Source organism: Prunus dulcis, chromosome 1 (assembly GCF_902201215.1).
Source record: "Prunus dulcis chromosome 1, ALMONDv2, whole genome shotgun sequence".
In the NCBI taxonomy this organism is placed as follows: Eukaryota; Viridiplantae; Streptophyta; class Magnoliopsida; order Rosales; family Rosaceae; genus Prunus; species Prunus dulcis.
The window spans coordinates 42,022,219-42,036,294 of NC_047650.1; the positions used below are offsets into that span (position 1 = coordinate 42,022,219).

The following is a 14,076-nucleotide window of genomic DNA, read 5'->3' on the forward strand; positions in this document are numbered from 1 at the left end:
ATAAATCTCTTGGACTACAGGGGTCCAAGAGATCAGGACTGATATATATAAATACTAAAAGTTACATAAATGATATATGAAAATTGATAGACGTTACATTTGGCGAAAGCAAAATAGGCGAGTACAAACAAAGTTTAATTACAAATATTAATATTTAAGTTTATTATTAAGTTTACCATATGCAAAAAGGTTGTAATTTGCATTTTAAACACTGTGGTTGACAAATGATTAGATAATGGCGTAAATACACCTGAGTACATTGCTGTTTTGCTGCGCTAGAAATTTTTTTTGTTTTTTTGTTTTTGACAAACGATAGGATATTTACTAAATAATTTTTACAACATGTCAATATACTCACAACACAGTTACACCACAGCAATGAGACTAGTGAATATATATCATTCCATCTTTTGCTTTAGTTTCCCTTTAGTGGCTCAAATTTGTTTGTTAGTTTTTTTGGTCAGTAGTTTCTCAGAAAGTTATATGTGTAGTGAACTAGGCTTGGGTTATTCTAGATGCAAAGTTGGCTACAACTTCTTTCTGTATCTAGGCTAGGATTATTCTAGAGGGTTAATTTGCTGCACAAACTCCATGTGGTTCGTAGGTGGTGACGTGGGGAGCTCCCACAGAAGCCAGAGCCACAGAGCTTTAAAACCTCGAATACAGTCAGCCCAATTCACTCCTCAATTTCTCTCTTTTATCACTCAAACCTCTCTCTCTCTCTCTCTCTCTCTCTCTCTCTCTCTCTCTCTCCAGTGTGTTTGGTGATGGGGGTTCATGAGATTTGTGATGCTTTGCATGACATGAAGCCAGTGTTGTTAATGGTGGCGGTTCAGTTTTCATTTGCTGGGGTTAATATTTTCTACAAACTGGCGACTAATGATGGAATGAGCTCAAGGATTCTTGTTGCATATCGCTTCATTTTTGGAACCGCCTTCCTCCTTCCTATTGCTCTTATCTTTGAAAGGTGAATATTAGTATTGCATTTCTCTTCTTTGATAAGAATAAATTAAAAGTTCTTTCCATCTTTTGCGTTTTTCAGAACGAAGAAATATTCAATAATGTCATATTTGCTAGAGCTTTCCCTAATTGCATCATGCGTGCTCTGTTGATGACGTGGTTTCAGTAATATCTTTCAGAACATTCAATAAGTTCATCATATACACACGATAAGTTTCCTTTACAAAAACACACTGGGAAAATAAGAACGAAAAGAAAAGAAAAAAGGAAAGGAAAGGAAAGAAAAGAAAGGGAAAAGGAAATCAAATCCCAAGTGCTACCTTTTGACATTTTGCCACATTGACCACTTATATGTTTCAAACCAATTGGTGTTCAATTTGTTTTATTTACATGCAGGAAAAGCAGGCCAAAGCTCACATGGATGGTGCTCTTGCAAGGATTTTTGTCTGGCTTATTTGGGTAAGCAACTTATCCCTGCGCAATTGTGTTTCTTCAATCTTTACCAAAATCATTTTGTTCTGGGTTATAATTATATGAAGAAACTTTTTACTTTTATTTTTATTGAAATAGTATAAAGCATATATATATAACATCCGAATGAGAGAATAACTTATATACGGAAATTCTCCTCCGTGGATGTCCAGACGTTATTATTGTATGGATGTTATGTATTTTCTATTACCCATCTTTACTTTCCTTCATTTTTGCAATGACATCCCCACGATAATAATGTATAGACAACCATATGAAAGAATAACTGTACATATATATATATTTTATTTGTATTGTGCATATAGAGATATATTAGTGCTTACAGTTGGTAGTCCACTAGAAATAGAAGCCAACTACCAACTGTGGCCATTGCAATCTCTGAAGTACGCATGTCCACAACTTTTTACGTGACTCTTGTTATCTTCTAGGCTTTCAAAAAGCAACATGTACAGTTGTTGACCCAAATAAAAAAAATGTAGCTAAAAAGATTCAATATTAATGCAGGGGATCATTGTCACAAAATTTGTACATTCAAAGCTTAGCCTTGACATCTGCAACATTTGCTTCTGCCATAGCCCAACTCATCCCAGCCTTAACTTTCGTCTTCGCCGTCACCTGCAGGTAAATTTATGTTGGGTTTGGTTTCATTAAGGATTTTATATTAATAAATTTTTTATTTGTCGGGTACAGAAGTAAATGTTATTTTAACTCTCTGCATAAATTGATGAATTGTGATTGGTTTGCTTTGGTTATATAGGTTGGAGAGTTTGAATTTAAGAAGTATAGCAGGGAAGGCAAAGGTGTTGGGAACATTAATGGGAATTGGTGGAGCGATGGTTCTGACATTTTACAAAGGTGTGGAGATCAACATCTGGTCTACACATGTTGACCTTTTGCATGGTAGTCAGCAACAAAACAACCACTTGGCAGCATCAGCTCATGCAGACTCTGGTAATCGACTATTGGGCTGCCTACTGTCCTTGGGGAGCTGTTTTGGCTTCGCTTTATGGCTCATTATTCAGGTGACACATTCACATACAAATTTAGGGGTATAATATGAGCGCTTTTATTAGAAGAATGTTAAAATTTTTGTTAAAAATTTAAGAGCTTTTGAGAAAAGTATTTGGAAGTGCAGAGATTGTTTTCATGACTCATTAGCATTTTTAAATTATTGTGTCATACTTAATATTAGAAGTGCTTTTGATTGTTAGAAAATACTTTTATGCTCTATTTGGTTCGTGGAATGAATTTGAGGGGAAATTATTTATCATGTCATTTCCCAAGGAATGAGAATAGAAGATTCTTTTCCCACGTTTGGTAATGCTAGGAAAGTAATCGGGATATATAACTTTATTTCTTTTTCCATGTCTGTTTTGAGTAGGAATGGAAAACAAAGTTTGTATAAATTTTCAATTATACCCATATTAAATCAAATAAAAAAAGAATGCATTTAATGATATATTATAATTCTAAATTGTTAATGGAGATAAAATGGTCATAAAAAATATGTATTTAGTGTTAGCTCATTTCCCCAAACTTTCCCATGATGAGGAAAAACAAAACCCCAAGTTGGGAGGATGACTTCACTTTCCCTCTTACTTTTTTATGAGCCAGGCAACGATTTCTCATACCTAGACTTACCAAACATGGGAAAGCAATTGATTTCTCATTCTCAAGTCTCATTTCTCATGAACCAAATGGGACCTTAGCCCTTAAAAAAACATTCCTAAACATGCCCTAGAGAGAGAAAAAAGAAAAACCCCCTTTCCATTCCTCCCTATCCGGCCATGACACTGCCAAAGCTCAGTGCCCATGAAATTCTTATTAGTAATATATATTATGATCACATTAGACTAATACATATTTAGTTTTTTTTTTTTTTTTTTTTCTAACATTTGTTCTGTTTGTGCAACAGACTACTAACATTTGTTCTGTTTGTGCAACAGACTAAAATGGGGGCGACGTACCCTTGCTACTATTCAAGCTCTGCTTTAATGTCAGCAATGGGGTCAATCCAGGCCGTTGGATTTGCCCTCATCAAGGAGAGGGACTGGAGCCAATGGAAATTAGGTTGGAATATTAGGCTTCTCACAGTGGCATACGGGGTATTACCACCCTAAGCTTCTTCTACTATTTGTTGTTCTTAAATTTCCATCACCCTCATCTAAAAATATCGCGATTTGATCTTATATATATAGTCAATTAATAATAATTGAATATGGCTATGCTCATGACTTTTTTTTATGTAGGGAGTTGTGGCCACTGGGCTAAGTGTGACATGTATTGCTTTGTGCATACGCATGAGAGGCCCCTTGTTTGTATCTGTTTTCAACCCTCTTATGCTGGTGCTTGTTGCCATTGTTGGGTCTCTGGTATTGGACGAGAAGCTGCACCTTGGAAGGTACTATATATACCACTTTTTTTATAGAACTGATTGATCAATCTCTCAACTAGGGTCGACCTTGAGATTCTGAAAATTTACCATAAATTGATGTCGTAAAACAATAAAAGTAATGAACGAGAAATGTGCATATACGTTTGGGGCTTTGCTTGCATTTGAATTTAATTATTAATTTGTTGTTTAATTTGCAAATAACAGTGTGTTAGGAGCAGTATTGATAGTGTGCGGCTTATATGCTGTGCTGTGGGGTAAGGGCAAAGAAATAAACAAGAGTCAATCAGTGGCACCGTCTGAAAGCTTGCATCATCAAGATTCTGGATCAATTGATATTGTTATAATGCCTAATGGCATGAGCAGCAACAATGAGGGCCTAACAAGTAATAATGCTCCAAATACCGTAGAAGAAAGGAGGATTTGAAGAAAACCCAGCTACAATAATGTGATAACAAAAATGTTAATTATTGTAATGTTTTTCTGGGTATCCCAATTCCAATTACCCAAATATTTGGGAGTTTTGGTATTGTTCCGTGTATAAGATATTGTATATAGATCCATCCCCTTCAAGTAAATTTTTGGGGAGGTTATAAATATATGTATGTTAAATATTTTTATACAAATGATATTGGAAGAGAGAGATTTCAACATAAAACCTCGTGCATAAAGGTAACTAATTAACCGCTTGAGTTACATACTCCTTGCTATTTTTCGATATTGTAATCAATGAATTATATTCTGTTCAGTGACCAGTCATGCTAAGTTTTGGGCCTACGGGCAACTTCAATCCATTTAGTTAAGAACAATGGTACCCTTATTAACTATTTCTCTTAAATTTTTTTAAAACCAATTTTGTTTTTTTGTTTTTTTTGTTTTTATAAAACCAATGTGGCACTATCACATTATGTAATAGTGCATGGGGTGTGAAACATTAATATTGTTCCAAATAGTTTGTGCTTTGGAGCTCTCATAAATTATTTTCGTTGAGGGTTTGTTTGTGTTGGGCCTACTGTGTTCATCTCACATTCAACGAAAGAATCTTGGTTGATTTTTCTCTAACCATGGATACTATGCACTCGAGATGATTGGTTTCAGACATTCCACTCCCATGACGTGTTTTTCATTAGCATCTCCAATCGATATGTTAAATTGTCACGTGAATATAAAATGACAAAAATTAAATGTTAAAATTGTTCTAGTCGAGTAGTCAAATCCTGTCATACATAGATTTGAAAGCTAGAAGAAATATGTCAAAAACAACATATCAAGAAACTGGATGTCCAATATTATTTTAATATTTTTTTAGTCACGGACCTCACTATCATTTACTCTCTTTTAAAATGTTAAGCATCATATGGGTCTCATTTGCTTTTAAAAATATGATATTTGACACTTCGGGTGGAGTTAAATTTTTTCTTCAGTGTCAAATTGTCACATAAGTCATCAAATTTTAACATTTTGTATTTGACATCTCCCTTGGAGATGCTCTAATAAGTCCTCTGTTTGTTCACCCATTTTTTTTATCAGCACGGCCAAGAGTTGGCTGTGAGATTTTGCATGATATTTTACGATTGTGCCACTATTGGCAATGAAAAACTCCAACATATTGAGATAGTAAAATGTAAAATGCATGCCAATATTGACCTTAGTCAAAAAGATTATGAATTGGGTGGGGAATTGGCCGAATATAGGTTCTTTTTTTAGCCTCAAGAAGAGGGCTTTCTTTTAATAATTTTTGGACCAAATTGCCCCTTAATAAGTAACAGAAGTTAGAAGAATTTGACAGAAATTAAGAATTGTTCTCGAATTGCTTCAAATTGAAACCACATGGGCAAAATTGATCAAATTGAAACCACATGGGCAAAAGTGGTAAAAGTGGTAAACCATAGGGACTAAAAGTGACATTTTGCCTAAGTGTTTTGCAACTCCTTAAACTTATGATCAAAAAACTTGTATTTCCCTTATTTGGTTCTCTTTATCAAGGAAATGAAGAAATTGGCAAAATGTGCCCTTCACAACAAGAATCCATGGCAAGCTTTAAGGGCCCATTCGGTAATGTTTTAAGGGGTTGTTTTCATTTCCAGAGAACAAAAATGAGGCAAAAACACTTTCAGTGGCCCAAAAACAAAAAACACTGAGAATATTTTCATAAAATGAAAACAAGTTCACATGTACTTGTAGAAAACAGAAAAAAAGTTGTTTTCATTCTCATGGGATATGTTTTCATAAAAACAACTCACAAATCATTATTTCAAATTGTACTACCCGACACATTTTCATTGTTTTTGTTTTTGTTTTTAAAAATACATGTTTTCATTCTCTGAAAATATTCTAAGAAAACATTCTCCCAAAACATTACTCAAATAGCCCTAAACCTCCCACTAAAAACCAGAGAATTGTTACCAGAAGTAACAACCGCTGAATTTGTTAATTATGACCATCAGCACCCTACACGTGTAAATCTTGTGGGAAGGAGTTGAGTTGCATGGTCTCTCAAACCTACAGGTGTGTCGAAATCGCGAGATAATTAACGTAAGACCAAGAAATAATATGTAAATGCTTTTCTGTTTGTTTTTTTCTGTTTCTGAAACCAAGAAATAAAATGTAAATGCTTATAAGACTAACACAACACAGCTAGCTCTGCTTCTCACTACCCCAAACAAATTATTAAAACCTCTCTCTCTCTCTCTCTCTCTCTCTCTCTCTCTCTCTCTGTGGCAGAGATAATGAGAGAGAAGCACATTTTCTGTAGCAGTAGAGCCTAGTAGAGGGGTTGAAGCCAGTGATGATGATGTTGCTGGTTCAGGCGGCATATACAGGGATGAATATATTTTACAAGATGGCAACAGAAGTTGGAATGAATTTGACTGTCCTTGTTGTCTATAGGAACATGTTTTCTGCGGCCCTTATGGTTCCTGTTGCTCTTATAATTGAATGGTTCATTAATTTAATTTAATTTCTTCCAAGTTAAAGTTCTTTTTCTTTTTGCATTTAATTTATATACCCAAGTTGAAGGCCATCCTTTGTCCCATCACTCATGGTTATTTCATAATCCATAGGAGGAGCAGGCCGAAACTTACATTAGTTATACTATTTCAAGCTTTTATCTCCGGATTATTGGGGTAAGTGTGGTCCAAATTACTAAAAACCAAGCTTTGTGAAAAGCATTTCTCATAATTCAATTCGATGAGTTTTGATGCACTTTAATTTAGCTGTAAAAAAAGTGTACAAGTTCAATTTTATTTCTAACATATAATATATATATATATATATATATATTTTCAAGGCAACAATATCACAAAATTGCCACGCAGACATGAAATGATAACATTTAATGTTAAAGTTTTCATGTCTACATTTAATGTTAAAGTTGCTCTAGTCGACTTTTGTGAGGATTACTACAAGTTTTAGTCATTAAAAGAAGTAAAAAATGTGACTGAAAACCCTTTTAGTCACTAAAAAAGTTAAAAAATATGACCAAAGCTTTTAGTAACCTCCACAACAGTCATCAAAATTAGTGACAAAATGATAATTGTTGTAACTTTTTTTTGTAGTGTATATATATTTCAAGGCAACAATATCACAAAATTTTTACGTACAGAGCTTAGCCTTAACATCAACGACATCTGCTACGGCCATCACTAAACTTGTTCCAGCCATCACCTTCGTTATAGCAATATGTTTCATGTAATTCTATACAGAATAGAACTTTAATACCTAAAAATAAAATAATTTTTCTAGCCCGTACACATTGGTAATGTGCGTGTACCTTGATAGGGTGCGTGTAAAGAAACCCTTTTCCCTTCCTAACTTAGGAAGAAAAAAAATCATTTTTCCAGTTTTAATTTGACTATAATTTGAATTATGTGGGTAATAATAATGCAGGTTGGAGAGGTTGGCACTTGGAACGCATGCAGGGAGGGCAAAGGTTGTGGGGACCCTTGTGGGAATAGGAGGGACAATGGTCTTCACGTTTTACAAAGGGAAAGAAATTGCCATCTGGTCAATACATGTCAACCTTTTACATAAATATACCCAGCAAAACAGCCACGTGGCGTCATCACATAGAAACACTGGCAGTCAATTGTTGGGCTCCTTATTGGCACTCGGATCTAGCACATCCTTTGCATTGTGGTTGGTATTTCAGGTTTGTTTCCCACGTATTCAATTAATATGAAGGGATAATGCATTTTTGCGAGACTGTTTGGCAAAATAAAATCTGGATCGTCGATTAAGTTGATTTTTTTTTCTAAAGATGTGTTCGAGATTCAATTGACATAAACATCTATTTGGTTGGTATTTCAAGGTTTAGGGTATTTCAAGTTGAGAAATGCTAGTAGTCTTCTCTTTTGAACTTTTTCCATTATTCTCATGACAAGTGTTATTTTCTTTAAACTTAAAACAATGTTATTAATGCATCACACAATTGATAGGGGTAAGTAGCCCAACTTTTAAACTTGTCTGATTAGGCCAATTTTGGTCTTTTTATTATTATATAATTTTGCAAAATTCAATACTAAACCGGACTGAATTGGGGAAACCGATCCAGTTCATGGTACTACTACAACAAACCAACAATTCAGACTGGCCACCTTGAAATAGAGTGGTCCCACGTGAGGGGGATTATTGAAGAATTTGAAGTCCCACATCAGAAACTTTTCACTATTATTAGCACTGATAACTTTTGTATAAAATCTCACACCTGCCAAATATGCATGTGGTTAAGTTGGGGACAATGTTGCTAGTAGTAGATCATTGACCCATTTCTCTGAAACTTAATAGTATCCTTGTGAAGGGCTCTTGCACTCTTGTTTTATCAAATTATGGTTCTATCTAATCCCGTTGTTTTGTTAAGTTAGTGTTTTGATAATTTCGTGTATACGGGCAAAGATGAGTAAGACATACCCTAGCCAATGCCATTACTCAAACACCGCTCTGATGTCTTTAATGGCATCAATTCAGTCCGTAGCTTTTGCACTATGCAGGGGGAGGGATTGGAGCCAATGGAAGTTGGGTTGGGACATCAAACTTCTTACTGCTGTATATGCGGTATATGATCTAATTTCAGATTAAAAATCTTTAATATGGAAGTTAATTACATATTAATTATATTTAATTTATCAATTCATCCTCTTGGCATTAGCAACAACTAAATATTGTTTAATATAATATTGTGTGTACTTTGTGTTGTGTGATGTAGGGGGTCGTGACCACCGGACTTGTATTTACTGTAATTGCATGGTGTGTACAGATGCGGGGCCCATTGTTTGTGTCGATTTTTAACCCACTTTGTCTTTTGCTGGTAGCCCTTTCTGGGTCTTTGTTGCTGCATGAAAAGTTATACCTCGGAAGGTATACATGGTTTATCTATTCTTTTGGTTTACTTATTCAATGAAGGGTGTAATATTTTGATACCACAACTCTAATAGACGCGCGACTCACTTATATAAATAGGCAGTCTCTTTATTATAGTGGCGCGGTCTTAACTGTTGGAGTTAGCCCGAACAAAGAGGGTGGGGAAATGAGTTAGACTTAAAGATACATGATATAAGTCAAAAGTTGGATCTCTCCGTTGCGAGTTATCTCGAATGGAGGGTGGGAAAATGAAGCTAGAATTAGACTTATAATTAGGATATAGGTTAAAAATCCATTGACGAGTGCATATATATACAACTCCTATCATAATATATAAGGCACACAAGTGACCTTCTCCACAATATTATTATATAAATTTTTATTTCAGTCTTCTTATTCTGGGTAATTGTATAATAGAGGAAATAATCCTGAGCAAAAAACATGAAAGTCTATAAGTTATAAGGAACATGAGCTAGCTATTACATGAGATCTAGTTATACTAACGATGTGGGTTAGATCATATGACCAGGGCAGTGTGCCTGTCCTGCTGCATCGAGTTCGCATTTCTTTTTTCGAGTTTGGATCCCTTCCCGTAGATTAATTAGAGTAGTTTTAATGTCCCTTTTAAAAAAAGTACTACTAACGTCTGTATATATGTGTTTGGTTATGCTATACAGCATATTAGGAGGAATGCTAATTGTGTGTGGGTTATACATTGGTGCTGTGGGGTAAAAACAAACAGATGAAGATGATGACTCAACTGCTACCATCAGTAAGGTTTCAAGATCAGTTAAGAGGTGACAACAACAATACAATTATTGTTGCTCCTAATGCACTTTCCATCTCAAATGCTCCTACGAACGCTAGTGTTGTGTGATAGAGTATATTAAGTGTACCAGGGGTAGTTTATTGTGTGATAGAGTGTATAAGGTATACCAGAGATATTTTTTGTAGTTAAATAGGGTGTATTTAGTTAATACATTTTGAATTAAATATTAGAGTATACTTAATTAATTTTAGAGTTCGTTTAATAATACCCTAAATTAATCTTGGTCTTCTTACCCTCTCCTTTTTCAGTTGTTGTCGAAAGGGCTTGGATATCCGTTCTTCGATTTCTCAGGTCTTCAATGTCAAGGCATCCGTTTCTTTTCTTTGTTATAAAAATTTCTTTTGGGTGTGAAAGGCATCCATTCTTTTTGGCCTTTGGAAGTGTATTCAAGAAAAAGAATGTGCTGCAAGGAGGCAACACCTAAGCCACTAGGCACCAAAGGAAACAACGCAGTACATGGAAAAACTAGAACCCAAAACATCAAAACATCAGCCTTTATTATTAATTGCAAGTGTGAGGAGAATATATACCGATGATTTTCGAAAGGCTTGGTTTTTCAATTGACTTGTACATAAATAAATAAATGAAATCCTAAATACTAGGCACAACTGAAGCAATTTAAAACGGTACAAAAAACATGATCCTAAATAAATGGGAGTCAACCTGCTCAATGTCAATATGTCTGTCTGGTGGTGTTGCTTCATTCGAATCTGACAGAGTTTGATTGCCTCTTTATAAACTGTTGGGAGGCTGTCAATTATTTTGACAGAGTCTGGTGGTGTTGATAATTTTATTTAAAAAAAAAATTCAAATGACAAAGTTAGCCTTTGAAATTAAATTGCACATACATTCATTGAGGTTGATTTTGTTATTGAAACTATCAAGTTTTGCACATACAATCAACGAAAATAAGTTTTGTGAAAACAATTTGAACACATTTGTGTAATTTTTGAAACTTAAAAGGTGTTAAATGACTCAATTTTTGTTGATCTCAACGTGTGAGGCAAAATATCTCAAGCAGAAAGTGCCAGTACCTGAAAAGCAAATTAAAATCCTGATTGGGCCACAAATCATAAATCACAAGAGATCCCAATTAAAATCCTGGATGCAATCGCCAGCGGGGCTCAGGTTGTGAGTGGTTCGACTGGTATATCCTATAACAACGTCAAAAATAAAACAAAATAAAAAAAAATAAAAAAATAGTAAACAAAGAAATCACAACACACTTGAGAGCAGAGCATGTGAATTAGTTGATCCTCCTATCGTTTTCATTAGTTTTTAGACCCGCCCTAAACCCTAAAAACACTATAAATACAGCGAAAGCCATCGTTCTTTCTTACCTCTCTCAACTCGACAATCAAAATATTGATGGCAAATAGTGTCATCAATTTGATGGAAAAAATGCAGAACTATAAAGTGGCAGATGGGATGAAGCCAGTGATGGTAATGGTGCTGGTTCAGATTTTGTTTGCGGGGATGAATATCTTATACAAACTAGTGGCTGAAGATGGCATGAATTTTACGATTCTTATTGCCTACCGTATGATGTTTGCTGCTGCTTTTATGCTTCCCTTGGCTCTCGTATTTGAAAGGTTATAATATTGCTGCCTCTGTCTTTATCTCTTGTATTTGTCTCGTGTGATGTAAATTAAATGCTCTTATTCACTTGAGTTATAAGCCCTTGCGATATCTGTAGTGGTAAACTTTTAGCGTACAAATTTTGTAGTACTTTTGTTAACCTCAGGGACGTTTTGCGATAAAAAAAAACCCTTTTGAAAGACTTGATTGTATTCAAATAGTAGTGATGCATTAATTGTGGGCTTATCTCATTACACATGGCAATTAATATATAATTAGTATCAATTTACAGGGACAGCAGAACAAAACTTACATGGATGGTACTGTTTCAAGCTTTTCTCTGTGGGCTATTTGGGTAATTAAGTGTTCTTCTTCTTGTCTTTAGTGCAAATTATTTAAATCTTCGATCAGGACAACTCTGAGTACTTTCGGTTTTGCAGTTTAATTCATCATTCTTATATGATATAAATGTCTTCACTGCAAAAAACATCTTTTAACAGTGATCATGTTGTCTCAAAGTTAATTAATTTTTTACATTTTAAATTGAAACCAATTCACAACAAATTTTTGTGGGATTCATATCTCCAGTAATTAAGCACACATTATTTATTTCAGGGGTTCACTGTCTCAAAATTTATATATCGAGAGCATAGCCTTAACATCAGCAACATATGCAGTGGCCATGTATAATCTTGTCCCAGCCATTACTTTTATTCTAGCCATATTTTTCAGGTAATGTCCTTGCAGGGCGCCGTTTATATATGATCTGCATAAAATTTAATTAATTTTTACTGTGCTTAAATTTATAAATTTCATGTTTCAGAATGGAGGAGTTGGCCATAGACACAAATGCAGGGAAAGCAAAAGTTGTGGGAACAGTCATGGGGATAGGAGGGGCTATGCTCTTCACCTTCTACAAAGGCATAGAGATTAACATATGGTCTACACATTTTGATCTTCACAGCCAGCCAAATAGCCATGAGGCATCAATATCACACAAAAGTTCTGGAAGTCTTTTGTTGGGCTCCATGGTTTCTTTGGGTAGCTGTGTGTCCTATGCTATTTGGTTGATAATTCAGGTTAGTTTTTTTATTATTTTTTATTATATATATATTTTTAAATAAAAATTAACTGCTTTATCATAATTTACTTGAGTGTTTTTATTTCTCTAAATTATTTGTTGGTTATGTATTTATTTCAATTTATCAGTGCAGGGAAAACTAAACAAGAGATTCCCTTACCCTTACTCAAGTACGGCTCTAATGTCCCTGATGGGATCAATTCAATCCGTAGTGTTTGCCCTCTGTGTGGAGAGGGATTGGAACCAGTGGAAGTTGGGCTGGGATATTAGACTTCTTGCAGTTTCTTATTCGGTAAATACTGAAAACTAGCAGTTTGACAATTTTTTTGGGTCAGTGCCAGAAACTTTTCTTTGGCAGCATGCCGACATGGTATTACGAATCTACCTGGATGATAACCTGTTACTTGAACTAGAAACCCAGCATGTTGTACTAATGATGGTACGCATGCTATCATTTGGATGGATTCGTAACACCCGTTCACATGTTCTTACAATCCCATAATAATCTAGAATATCATTTATATGATTGATTTAACATGAGTTCATTGCACGACACACTAAAGATAATTAATTATTTCAGTTGTAAGCCTCTCAGATTCTATTTCTATTTGAAATTTTGTTTAGGGAGTTCTTAACTCAGGACTTGCTGTGACCCTAATTGCATGGGTTGTAAAGAAGGGAGGGCCATTGTTGGTTGCAGTTTTTCAGCCTCTCTTGCTTGTGATGGTTGCACTTGCAGGGTCTTTGTTGCTGGATGAAAAGTTGCACCTTGGAAGGTATGACATATCTATTATTTTCTTGGTTGTTGATTTGTTGCCTTGGAGATTTTGAATATATCTTTACCTTTCGGCTTTTCTTAAATGCTTCTCCTCTTCTGTGGTTAACTCAGTTTTCATTTACCAAAAGCTAAATATTTATGCTTGTTGTATCTGCAAATGTCAGCATACTGGGAGGACTGATGATTGTGAGTGGATTATACGCGGTATTGTGGGGTAAGAGTAAGGAATTGCTGCAGATGACTCGATTAGAATCCCAAACAAGTCTCAAATATGAATCCAATTCTCAACCAATCCTAGTTGTTACATCTGTTGGGGAAGATGTGAATTCTGAGAAGGAAATGGTTGAGAGCAGAAAGGAGGACGTGAAGCCTTAGTCAAGTCTCGTTTTAAACTATAGAATGAAGAAATACATGTATTGTGCAGGTCTAAAGCTTGCAGGTCTAAAGCTTGGCCCCAACATATTTTGAGATTTGACTAATTGGTAACAAACAAAAATCAGTGGTATTATTTTAACAAAATTAAAACCGCATGACACTACTAGAAAAATGAAGCAAAAGCCACATATCAGAAGGCCAGTGCATGAAAATGGTGGCCTTTTTGTTACTTA

At 34.9% G+C, this 14,076-nt stretch overlaps 2 protein-coding genes and 1 pseudogene across 3 annotated transcripts; all 3 read left to right on the top strand.

Annotated features, from left to right (window-relative positions):
• The first annotated feature begins 729 nt into the window (after positions 1-729).
• Positions 730-4,514, top strand: LOC117614750 (WAT1-related protein At1g25270-like). 2 transcript variants are annotated; one of them, XM_034343649.1, is made up of 7 exons: positions 730-967; positions 1,357-1,419; positions 1,957-2,073; positions 2,210-2,474; positions 3,399-3,557; positions 3,702-3,853; positions 4,052-4,514. In XM_034343649.1, the coding sequence occupies exons 1-7, from the start codon at positions 768-770 to the stop codon at positions 4,269-4,271; spliced, it is 1,176 nt and encodes a 391-aa protein (XP_034199540.1). In that variant the 5' UTR covers positions 730-767; the 3' UTR covers positions 4,272-4,514. The 2 variants fall into 2 exon arrangements, with proteins under 2 accessions (XP_034199540.1, XP_034199541.1); XM_034343650.1 differs by having other exon boundaries at positions 3,399-3,522; positions 4,052-4,196.
• Positions 4,515-5,833: 1,319 nt separating this feature from the next.
• LOC117620246 lies at positions 5,834-10,079 on the top strand (annotated as a pseudogene).
• Positions 10,080-11,420: 1,341 nt separating this feature from the next.
• On the top strand, positions 11,421-13,843 carry LOC117620254 (WAT1-related protein At1g25270-like). The gene is made up of 7 exons (XM_034350406.1): positions 11,421-11,623; positions 11,902-11,964; positions 12,225-12,341; positions 12,433-12,688; positions 12,824-12,982; positions 13,315-13,466; positions 13,633-13,843. Exons 1-7 carry the CDS (start codon positions 11,424-11,426, stop codon positions 13,841-13,843), a joined length of 1,158 nt encoding a protein of 385 aa, XP_034206297.1. The 5' UTR covers positions 11,421-11,423.
• Positions 13,844-14,076: the final 233 nt, after the last annotated feature.